General features: G+C 42.3%; 1 protein-coding gene across 1 annotated transcript; it reads left to right on the forward strand.

Annotated features, from left to right (window-relative positions):
- Positions 1 to 755: 755 nt before the first annotated feature.
- chrng (cholinergic receptor nicotinic delta subunit) lies at positions 756 to 10,989 on the forward strand. The gene is given in 12 exon segments (NM_001292818.1): positions 756 to 833; positions 3,202 to 3,347; positions 3,716 to 3,760; positions 4,308 to 4,417; positions 4,988 to 5,143; positions 5,884 to 5,993; positions 6,411 to 6,611; positions 7,669 to 7,780; positions 8,014 to 8,128; positions 9,360 to 9,570; positions 10,289 to 10,413; positions 10,691 to 10,989. Coding segments are annotated over 12 exon segments (1,572 nt in total). The 5' UTR covers positions 756 to 781; the 3' UTR covers positions 10,880 to 10,989.
- Positions 10,990 to 11,899: the final 910 nt, after the last annotated feature.

The following is an 11,899-nucleotide window of genomic DNA, read 5'->3' on the forward strand; positions in this document are numbered from 1 at the left end:
GCAAATTAATAATAATAATAATAATAATAATCCTTGCATTTGATATAGCGCTTTTCACGTCAGGAGGACGTCCCAAAGCGCTTCACAGAACACACTGTAAAGTGAATTGACTGTATATTTGTGGGCGAACGCGGCAGCCAATTGCGCACAGCAATGTCCCACAAACAGTCGTAGATTGAAAATGACCAATTTAATTATTGTTTTTGGTTTTTTGGAGGGATTATTATTAGGCGTGTGGAGTAAGGAAACTTGCCCAAGGTTTCGCCCTGCCTGGAATTGAACTCAGGTCTCTCACTTGTTTTGGTATGCACTGGAGAGAGGGTTTAGCCTCCTGTAGAAACAACAGATTAAATTATATGTAACTGACACGGCCTCAAAGAACTAGAAACATGTATGGGCGTGCTTTATCCATGGCCTGTCCTGGCTCCTTCGCTCAGACCCCCATCCTCTATGATATCTTTGTTTCTCTAATTGTGAGACTCCCACTAAATTCTCCAATATTATTCCAAATCAGTTCTTTTGTGGAGGAGGGAGGGGACAACTTGCCGAGCAGGAGAGGGGGTGACGCTGCATGGGTGGGAGGGGGTACTGTGGTGTGTGGGAGAGGGGAATCGATTGGATACCAGAGATTTCAGTGGAAATCCTTTACATGGAGAGGGCAGCTGTTTGTGTCGGTTTCATGTGTGGATCAGGTTTCAGTCTGTCCCTGCCCTTCAACAAACGCTGTTAAAAGCTGCCAGACTGACCAGGCTTCCATTGCTGTGTTACACTGACGCTCCGAATGCGGAAACTCGCCATCTCCATCCTGCTCATTGCAGGTCTCTCTCGCACAGGTAAGCTCTGCTGTTTTACTGCCTGTAACCATTAAGTTGGAAGAGAAACCCTGTCTAGATCTAAACTACCAGCAATACATCCCTGGACCTGTTCCTTAATAGAGTTATTCGGAAACTTGTCTCAATCCCAGGAGATGAAGTTTATATTGCGACTGATAGAGCTGGCAGGGCACAGACAGACAGGTAAGTAAGGATAACCATGTTCAGAGGAAGGCTGAACCTGAATCAGATCAGGCATTCCCTGTACACGTGCCGCTTGTAACAGGTTTTCTTTCAGTTTCAAGATTTTAACTGTATTACTCACAGGTTTAACCTGCTCCAGACTTGAGGGTTAGTGCCACTAAGAGCTCAGTACCAGTTCCCAGCACTGCAGCGCTCCATTAGCAGCTGATTGACAATTCCTAGGAATGCTGTGCATGAATGAGGAAAAGACAGAGGCAGAGAGAAGATTGACAGATTCTGTGTGACGCTGCCTCAGGGCACACAGCGAATGCTTAATACTGTATTTAGTAGCCACAAAAGGATTTCAAACCCAAACACTTTAAACCTAAAGTCACAGCAACGATCGATTGTAATGTGCAAAATAGAACAATGGGTTTTAGATGTAAAGATTGAGACAATGTGAGTCTGTCGGGGTGGAGCTGAGGACACTGTGGGGCTGTGAGTGGGTGAGGGCAGGGCCATAATATTAATAATAATAATCCTTACATTTGATATAGTGCCTTATCACGTTGTTGAGACATCTCAAAATGCTTCCCAGAATATACTGTAAAGTGAAATGACTATATTTTGCCGGCAAATCGCAGCAGCCAATTGCACATAGCAGTGTCCCACAAACAGTTGTGGATTGAGTGACCAAATTATTATTATTTTTAGGCGGGAATTATTATCTTGTGGGGGTGTCAGGGGATGGGGGCTGGGGACAGTGTGGGGCTGTCAGGTACCCAACAGAAGATGGGTATTGGGATGAAATTCCATCAGTTCAGTCTCTGACATACCAGGGACCTGCAGGACTCACCAGGAATCACTTTGTGACTCTCACAAATGAGACCCTATTGTTGCTTTAGTTTACAGGCCTTGAAGAGAGTTCAAATATAGAAGGCTTAGTGAAGCAGCTGGTGTTTCCATATCTAGCGCTTGGGAATGCCAGAATACTCGGTTCTAAGGAATCCACAGTGACACAAGAGTAGCTGCTGTGGTGACACTGTGCTGAGGGGTTGGCAGGCCAGGATTGATGAGCGTCCTCCTGATGTGAAAGGTGCTATACAAATGTAATTGGTTGTTGTTGTCTCTTGACTCTTCTTCCTGAATTTATCAAGTAGCCATTCTTCGTTTGTGAGCTTGGATAGATTACAAGAATGGTTTGGGTGAAGAAGGCCCTTCGGTCCATCTGATCTTATCTCTCCAGTGAGTGCTAATAGTCCATTTGTAGTGAATATCGCGGTCAAACTCAATTCTGCCGTCACCCTTTGTTCACACGCTCACTTTAGAGCAGGCGTTGGGTAGCAGTTAGCAGTTACAAACCTGGCTGATTTCCCCCCCACCCGAGGGAGCAGCAATTTTTAGTTGCACCTGCTGTTCAGGTTCATATCAGCTAACTCAGCATAGACTACAGATTCAACCTGGAGACTTCTGTCGGATATGATCAGTGCTGCACCGGTCATTCCTTTACCCACTAAGCCGTTGAGGAAGCTGCAAGAGATGACTTACAGGGAATGAGGACAATGTACTTTTCAGGAGATATTATATTCCTAGAGACATTTTCGCAGAATAAAAATAACTACCTCATAATATCAATAAATAAACTGCACTAAAGTCAATTTCTGCATCCTTGCAGGCGAGGATAATTTGTTATAAATAAATAACGGTTTACATGCCAGAATTTTTACTTGTGCAAATGGAAATTATTAAACAGGATATGGGAACTGAGTTCATCGCTCTCGTGCGTGTGACCCGAATCCTATACTGTCACTTGATCCTCTGATTCCTCAGAGTATCTCCGTCTTCCAGGACAAACTGAGCAGTAAGTTATGAGCTGCAGCTCAGTACATTCTGTTCTAGATTTCAACCAAACTGCCTGACAACCATAGGCTTTTCCTCCGCCTTAATCACAGTCTACCCACCCTATTGTCTGTCTCCCCTTACTGGTCTCGGACTCCCTGTCTTAGCATCCATCTCCTTACGCCAGCCTCCACCCACAAAATATGCAGTCAATTCACTTTACAGTATATTCATGATGCACTTTGAGATGTGTCGAAGACGTGATGAGGCATTATATCAAATGCAAGAATAATTATTATTAATATCTCCTTGTTTCATGTATTCGGTGATTTGCTGATACTGTCCTTTTTGTTTGGTTTGTCCCCAGAATGTTCCAGCCAGAATCAGGAGGAGAAGCTGATTAACGATCTTTTTAATGTAAAAAATTACAACAAAGAAATCCGCCCAGTCCAACACAAAAAGGAAGTGGTCAATGTATCGCTGAGCTTAACCCTCTCCAATCTCATCTCACTGGTAAGTTAATGTCAGAGATGTTGGACCTCAGCCAAATATCAGTAGATCCTGCCATTAATAAACTAAAAGACATACCCATTTTACGAGTTGTTGCCTGTAACAATATCAAAACATTATTGAATCTCTTTTTTGATGTATTTGATTCCACACAGTTATCATTATTGATCAGAGAGGGAGCTTATGGACACGCAACATTCAGGTCATTCAGGAAGTGCTTTTGACTACTAAACCAAGTGGCAAGACTCCATAGATGAGGCCAGGAGTTTAAAGACGGTGGACCCTGAGTCATAGATGTCTTCCATATGTCTACGTGGACTTGCACTAAAATATAAGCTCTTACTCAATTCTCTGTTTTCAATTAATTCTAGAAAGAAGTTGATGAAACTTTGCTTACAAACGTGTGGATTGAACATGTGAGTATTGTTTCCAGTCTTTCTGAGCTCTCTGTATGAGAGGCTGGTCTATATTTTTTCTGGTCAGCTGGATATCTGACACATGCAAAAACCCATCACCATGATTAAGCGTATCCAAAACAAACTGAGAATTCCATGCATTTCACCTACACATGGAGATTCTATAGAGATAGATTGTTGGAACGGACTGCGTACTCTCTCCCTAGAGGGACGTATCATGCTTACCTAATTCTGGAAAGTAATAGGTGCAGGTTGCCAAGAGCTAAGGCTTGGAGACCCCCAAAGTGTGTGTTGGGGTACTGCTGGAGTCTAGCTAGCTAGAATTACATAGCTCGTCATTGATATTGCTATCTGGTCTATGCTGCAAACTCTTTTTGTAATGAAGCAGAGCCCAGGCTCCGGACTTCCTGTGCAGGAGCATGTCACGTACTCTGAGTTTCCTCTGTGCAAACTGTCTTAGCCAATCCTTGCTATGCTGTTGTTCCATATGGTCTTGTGCTCTTTGTTGCAGTTCTTTCAGCAATACATGTCATTGTTTCTGTTGCAGGGGTGGTTCGATACTCGGCTCTCCTGGAAGACATTGGACTACGGTGGAGTCTCAATCCTTCGTCTTCCTCCCAGCATGGTGTGGCTGCCAGACATTGTCTTAGAAAACAAGTATGAATAGTTATTGCATTAAAATGGATATGAGAGTGGGCTGAGAGCTGATGGAATTTACAGTGAAGATTTACCTCTTTGATGCCACTGATCAGCATTCCCACACAGACCCAGGATAAATGTACTGTGTAAAGTTCAGCTGGTGGAGGTTCAAAGACTGATCAATCACTCATTTCTTTGAGCTAACCATTTGCACAGAGTAGACAAGAGTGTCTCACTATGGGCCACAAATCCCCTGGGATATAGGCATGGGGCGGGTGGGGGGGAATCCAGTGATATGATTATTATCACCAGTAATAGTTATGAAATGGCATGATGTTTTCTCCACAGTTTGACATATCACCTATTAGACAAACTGTATGATGGGGGTGCAGGGTAAAATGTAAACCTGAGTGTTAGAATTGAACCTGAAGTTAGGTCTGGACACACTAGAATATAAGGTGAGAGATTAGCCAGAAGTACATTTTAAGAAACATTTATGTGTTTTTATACCTTTGAACACAGTGCAGACTATTAACTTGCTGTATGTATCCACTGGGAATCTCATCAACTCTGCACTTTATTCCCCAGTGTTGATGGCCAGTACGAAGTGGCGTATTATTGCAACGTGCTGGTTTCTTCAGATGGTTTCATCTATTGGCTCCCTCCTGCAATATTCCGGAGCTCCTGTCCGATCAATGTTGTGCATTTCCCATTTGACTGGCAAAATTGCTCCTTGAAGTTCACGTAAGTCTCCTCACAATTATAGGGTTCCAGTTTATACGATAGTTTCCAGAAAAACTAATTAAATGGTACATTGTCATTTTGAAAAGTATCCATTGTCCTTGAGTCCCATCTGAAGCACTAAACCATTGTATTGAATATTCTTTAGAATAAAATGGAATCAAAGGTAGAATAAGTGGCGTTGCAGCTACAAGGAAGCTTGTTCCTGATTCAGTGTTTTCATGTTGAGTAGAGTGAAGCTCAGAGATATCACAAGCAGCCTGTTTCCCATTCATTCCATAACTACTCTCTAGAACCCACTTCCAAAGTGTATTGACCTCTTGCCATCTCTCAGAATTTCCATTAAAAATGTATCTCTTTGAATCTTGGTTGAGAACTCTCAAATGTCTTCACGTTCATAGGAGAACATCTGAAAAAGTATCTGGGATGAGGTTAATGATAACATTGGATGTAAATAACACGAGTATTTATTTTACTGCATGATCTGCTGATCTGTGCCATAATAATTTCCTTGGTAGTGTGTGCTGAGTAGTAAACACCAGTCTACGGGTAATAATCTTTGTCTGTAAAGTTACTGTTAAATGATTGCATTATATACCTGCCTTTATCTCTATTGCTGGTAGATGTCTGATGCATTCATGTAATTTGGACTGAGACCTCTGATATGGACAGGGTTCTGGGCATTTTACTGGCAATGACAGTGTGATGATATGGGTGTAACAGATTTTTATTTCTGTTTGAAGCTCGTTCAATTACAATGCCAATGAAATACATCTGGAGCTCAAAACAGAAATGAAGGATGGCAAGACATACCCAATTGAGTGGATAATCATTGATCCCGAGGCTTTCACAGGTAATGATTCTGGGTTCCTGCTCCTGATCACTATCCAAGTAACTGCTCCTGTGACTATCCAGGTTACTGTGTAGGTATATGTGGACACCAGGGAAAGTGCAGTATTGGTCTTGGCTGTAATGCCCCCCACTTACATAGTTTACCAGCATTTACTGCCTAAACTTGCAGAGGAAGGACAGCCACTGACTGCAGGGGTGTTGTGTCTGGGAATAAAAAGCCTCCAGTGATTGAATTGAGAATGTTGTATGATTTTAATGAATCACAGCCTGATAGATCAAAATACCTTTTCCCATATTTTGGGTTGTTCTTACGAACTTCAGGCGAGGAGGGTAAAACTGGACCAACTGTTCAGCCATGCAGGAGTGTTGCTCAGTCATGTATTGTATTGCTAACGTGGACTGTTCTGTCTTTGCACAGAGAACGGTGAGTGGGAAATTGTACATCATCCTGCAAAAAAGAACATCCACGTAAACGTCTCTCCTAACAGCACCAAGTACCAGGATATCACCTTCTACCTGATCATCAAACGCAAGCCTCTGTTCTACCTCATCAATATCATCACCCCTTCTGTCCTCATCTCATTTCTGATGTTGCTGGCTTATTACCTCCCTGCAGACAGTGAGTGTCCATCCTGAGACCCTAATCTATAACAAGCACTTGCCACATGAGGTGCCCCAGTGCACCAGAGTCTAACACTTGATTGCTTCCCAGGCAGTAAGGATTGTGGCACATCAGTAAAATGGCTGAAGGTAGTGGTTGTATTAGGTCGACATTCTGTGTGTTAGTCCTTGAATTCTGAGTGTTGATAGATCTTGACAGATAGTGAAGACGTTCAGGGTTGTTCTGGTGGAAGGAACTAAGGATGGATCTGTTTAGGGAATTCAGGGAAGATTTGTCATCAAACCAGCAATGATTTAGGAAAATTCCAGAGCAAGGAGTTGTCAGAACATTTTGCTTTAATGTTTGGTCCCTGGAATTGTAGAGACATGAGCTAATAGAAACCAATCCAATACTGAACATAAGATTGGATGAGGTGATGCACAGAAGCCTTATCCAGATGTAAAATAGAAACTTTGAAATACTGGCCGCTGAGATCACCTTAAAACTAGAAAGTTTTACCTGTGTTCTAAAAGAGGTCACTAGTTCCGTGATAAGCAATTGAACTTTGGTTCACACAGCGTTACTGCTCTGCCAGCATCATTGGATTGGTTTGATTGAAACACGAGAAAATTATTTTTGATACTTAAACGGAGTATCCAATGGATAGAACCCTCCAGAGAGATGTCAGTGTAACTGTGTCCATTATTGTGATAATAACAATAATAATAACCCTTGCATTTGATATAGCACCTTATTGCATCATTGAGACGTTTCAAAGCGCTTCACAGGATATACTATAAAGTGTTCTGTGTGTTTTGTGGGCGAAATGCGGCAGCCAGTTGTGCACAGCAATGTCCCACAATTTTTTTTACTGTAAAGTGTAATGACTGTGTGTTTTGTAGAAGAACACAGCAGCCGGTTTAATCAATGTAGGAAGTGGGTGCTTCAGAAAAGGTTATGTTTTGCGGGCAGGAACCTGATTGTACACTGAGAAATTACACATCATAAACTGAGTGACTCGGATCTCAGTGCTGGCAAGGCCTGTGAGCTGTCTAATCTCTATTTGCTTTTTCAGGTGGTGAGAAGATGACGCTGTCCATTAATGTCTTACTCGCACAGTCTGTCTTCCTGCTGCTGATGTCACAAAGATTACCAGAGACCGCTGACGCTGTTCCGCTGATTACCAAGTGAGTGACTCCACACTAATTATGGGACATTCCATTCCCGGCTCTTCACTGCATTTCTGTGTACTAGTGTACACAGGCTGTGGATGTGCTGTACATGTGTTGTATTCAGCCTGTACACAGTGGACGTGCCAGGAATCTGTTGTGTGTGAGTGGGTTTGCAAGCAGTGTGTTGTGTGTGAATGGTGTGCAAGGAGAGTGCTCTGAGTAACTACTGCCTTTTTGTTTTCTCCTAGGTACTTAATATTTATTATGGTCCTCGTCACTTTTGTAATCGTAAACTGTGTTGTGGTATTAAACATTCATTTCCGTACTCCCAGCACCCACGTCCTCTCAGCCTGGACTAAACGGGTAAGTAACGCAGCACTGGTCATATCATTCACAGCCCTGAGAATATCTACATGGAGAAGCAGAAAGAACCCAAGAGATGAACATGTTCTTTGTGTCTTCCTTGCCATGCTTAGCACACTGAACCAGTTCACATAGTGAATCTAAATTAAGCTTCCAAGGTCTCAACAGGCAAATGCACTCTGCAATGTGGTTCTGAGCCATTCAGATTCAGAAGGTACCAAGTTTGATCTCTGTCTGGGTTTGTGTTGAGTGCCTGATTTTAGCCTGGGTTGACATTTTCACTGCTACAGTTGGGTTCAAAGTCCTTGCTCTGGGGTGAAGAGGTCAACAATAGTAATGATTTATTGGTTCAGCAGTTTAAATGTTCAGAGTGTTATTGAGATTATTTGTACAGTGTGTTTGCACATTATACACATAACCTGAAGTGCGCTGTGATAACTGAGATAAATTCGGAAACATGGGGTGAAGCCCAACTTCAGAAAATTTAACTCAAATAGTCAAGGCTGACACTTGAATGCAGTGCTGGAGGTATGCTGTATTGTCACTGGAACTATCCTTCAGATAACACATTAAACCAAAGTCCCGTCTGCCTGTTCAGGTGAACATTAAAGATTCCATAATAATAATAATAATAATCCTTGCATTTGATATAGCGCTTTTCACGTCGGGAGGACGTCCCAAAGCGCTTCACAGAGTACACTGTAAAGTGAATTGACTGTATATTTGTGGGCAAACGCGGCAGCCAATTGCGCACAGCAATGTCCCACAAACAGTCGTAGATTGAAAATGACCAATTTATTATTGTTTTTGGTTTTGGAGGGATTATTATTAGGCTCTGTGTGGAGTAAGGAAACTTGCCCAAGGTTTCGCCCTCTGCCTGGAATTGAACTCAGGTCTCTCACTTGCAAAGCGAGTGCTCTAACCACTGAGCCACAGGACTCCATGGCAGTATTCGAAGAGAAAGTGTCCTGGTATCCTGGCTAATAATTTCCCCCAAAATAAAAATTGTTCACTCACTTCATGACTATTTGCGGGACATTGTTGTGTGCAAATTCGCTGCCACGAACACCTACAAAATATACATAAAATTTACATAAATCCTGTGAAGTGCTTTGAGGCAAACTCTTGACATGAAAGACCCTGTAGTCAAATGCATGGACTATTGTGATGGCTGTTCTGTGTCCCAATTGTTCTGTTAATGTTGGTGCACTATAGCTGATTGTTTTTCCAGCTGTTTTTAGAAACTCTGCCACGGATCCTGCACATGTCACAACCAGAGGAGGAGGAGCTGTGGGTGAACGGGGCCATTCAGCGACGCAGCAGCTCAGTTGGATACATTGCCAAAGCCGAGGAATATTTCACCATCAAATCCAGGAGCGAACTGATGTTTGAGAAGCAGTCACAACGGCACGGGATGAAGGCGAGAACCACCCCCAAAGCACGTGAGTGGACCAACGAGCAAAACCCAAAAAAAATTCCAATGTGGGTGGTTATTGCTCAGAACTGTAAAGATTCGACAATAATTGAAGCTGGGCTCATCTTAAAAAAAAAAAGAAGATTTTTTTTGTGTCAGCTGGGTGTCTGGCAAATGTGGAAACCCATCACCGTGCTTAAGCGTATCCAAACTAAGCTGAGAATTCCGTGAATCCCACCTACACATGGAGATTCCAGAGACAGACTGTTGGAATGCAATGTGCACTCTCTCCCTGGAGGGCTACATCTTGCTTAACTAGTTCCGGAAAATATAAGGTGCATAAGAACACAAAAATTGGTAGATGAAAAAAAGACCAAGGTCCATCTAGTTCACCTTCCACCTTCCTGGTGGTCACATGCACATATGTCCCGAACTACTTATGTACTATATCCCATAATGTTATTCCCTAAAAGAAAATGAATCTGTGTTTGAAGCAATCAACATTTCCTGCTTCAATCGTCCTCCCTCGGGAGCCTGTTTCACAGTTTACTGTTCGCTCACTGAAGGTTGGCAGGAGCTAAGATGTGGGGACCCCAGAGTACGTGTTGGGGTACTGCTGGAGTCTAACTAACTAAAAACTGATAGCTTGTCATTGATATCGCCGTCTGGCAAGATTTCCATGGCAATTTGGAGAAAAGAAATGGTACCTTCAATAACAAAGATCTAAACCTTTTTTTTCAATGCAGCTACTGCTAACAGTGGCGAGAAGCAGCACGAGATTTCAGACCAGTTTTACTCCGAGATCAAGCCTGGTATCGATGCGGCAAATTACATTGTGAAGCACACAAAGGACACAAACGATTATGATGAGGTGAGTAAGAGCTCTCGCAGCAACACACCACCTTCTCCACGTGACCACGTTTCTGACTGTTCTGATGCTCTCTACGTACTTCTCTCTGCTGAAGCACAGTCTCCCGCACTATGCAGGGTTATCAGTCTTCTGTCCTCAAAAATAAGAGCATACCATTCATTGTATGCTTATTAGAAATGTATTTGTCTCTCTCCTTCCAGTGTATCTCCTTTTGCTGTGATTCTTACTCTCCTTCCACTGAACATTGGGCTCAATCACATGTTTCTTTCTGTCTCAGGAGAAGGATAGCTGGAATCGTGTGGCCCGGACTGTGGACAGACTCTGTCTCTTCCTGATAACTCCAATCATAATCATCGGAACAATCTCTATCTTCTTGATGGGCAAACTCAATCACCCCCCAGCGTTACCGTTTGAAAATGATGGTTTTGATTATGCACCAGGGCATCCAAGATACTTAATAAAATAAGAGAATTCAGGGATGAGAAAAGGCCATTCAGTCCCAAAGCTTATCCTTCCTGTATATTAGCTGTCCTATTATCATATTCTATTTTGAATAAACCCTAATGTGTTTGTTCCACAACTTGCTTGGTAGATTACCCCAAACTTTGAGAAAACATGTTTTTTTCTGTTATTCACTACATATGTGTGCACACATTCTGATACAGACTTACACACGCACACATTCACTTTCAGACAAACAGAAACCTAGAGACACATGAAACACATATATCTGTGCACATGATCGATCCAAATGTGAGATGCATAAAAAGGATCAGTATGATCTGTATGGTTGAGGCACGACAGAAATTGTTTTGAAACATCAGAGTATTTTTCTGAAATTTTGTACCTGGAGATTTGCTGTTACGGAATTCCTATGGAATTCAGCAATTTTCACATCTCTAATTTCACTGGACAGTAGATCGGAAGGGAAGTTTCTTTTTTAGTATAATCTGTGTTTTACAGTAAAACCTGTCACCAAATATAATTGATTTGTCACTGTATATAAGTGACTCATTGCTGGTCGATGCTGCTTATATGGAACATCTGTGCTGAGCCCTGAAAGCTACAATGGATGTAAAGTGTATTTTTCTCTCTGGGGCAATGAATAGGACAAGGCAAGTGCAGTATTTATTGGGTATCTGAGTTGGGCAGTATGGAGCTGGAAGGATGTACCAATAAGCGAGTGGGGAGTCCCAAATTCACCCACCCCCACATCCAAATAGAAATCTAAATAATTTGAGTTGTTTGTGGAATGTCATATCAATAATTTTCAAATGCTTTTTTGGGCAAAGCTGTAGCCAGTCACAATTATTCTTGGAGAGAGGTTTAGGGAGTGATATCCTCACATAGGCTGGCATTGGAGTCAAGATTCTCACTGCTATACGTCTTTAACCTATATATCACCTTCTGGTCAAATTGGCTGCCGCGATTTGCTCACCAAATACACAATCAATCCACTTTACAATATATTCTGTGAAGTGCTTTG

This window comes from Callorhinchus milii, unplaced genomic scaffold (genome assembly GCF_018977255.1).
Source record: "Callorhinchus milii isolate IMCB2004 unplaced genomic scaffold, IMCB_Cmil_1.0 Scaffold11, whole genome shotgun sequence".
Taxonomy (NCBI): domain Eukaryota; kingdom Metazoa; phylum Chordata; class Chondrichthyes; order Chimaeriformes; family Callorhinchidae; genus Callorhinchus; species Callorhinchus milii.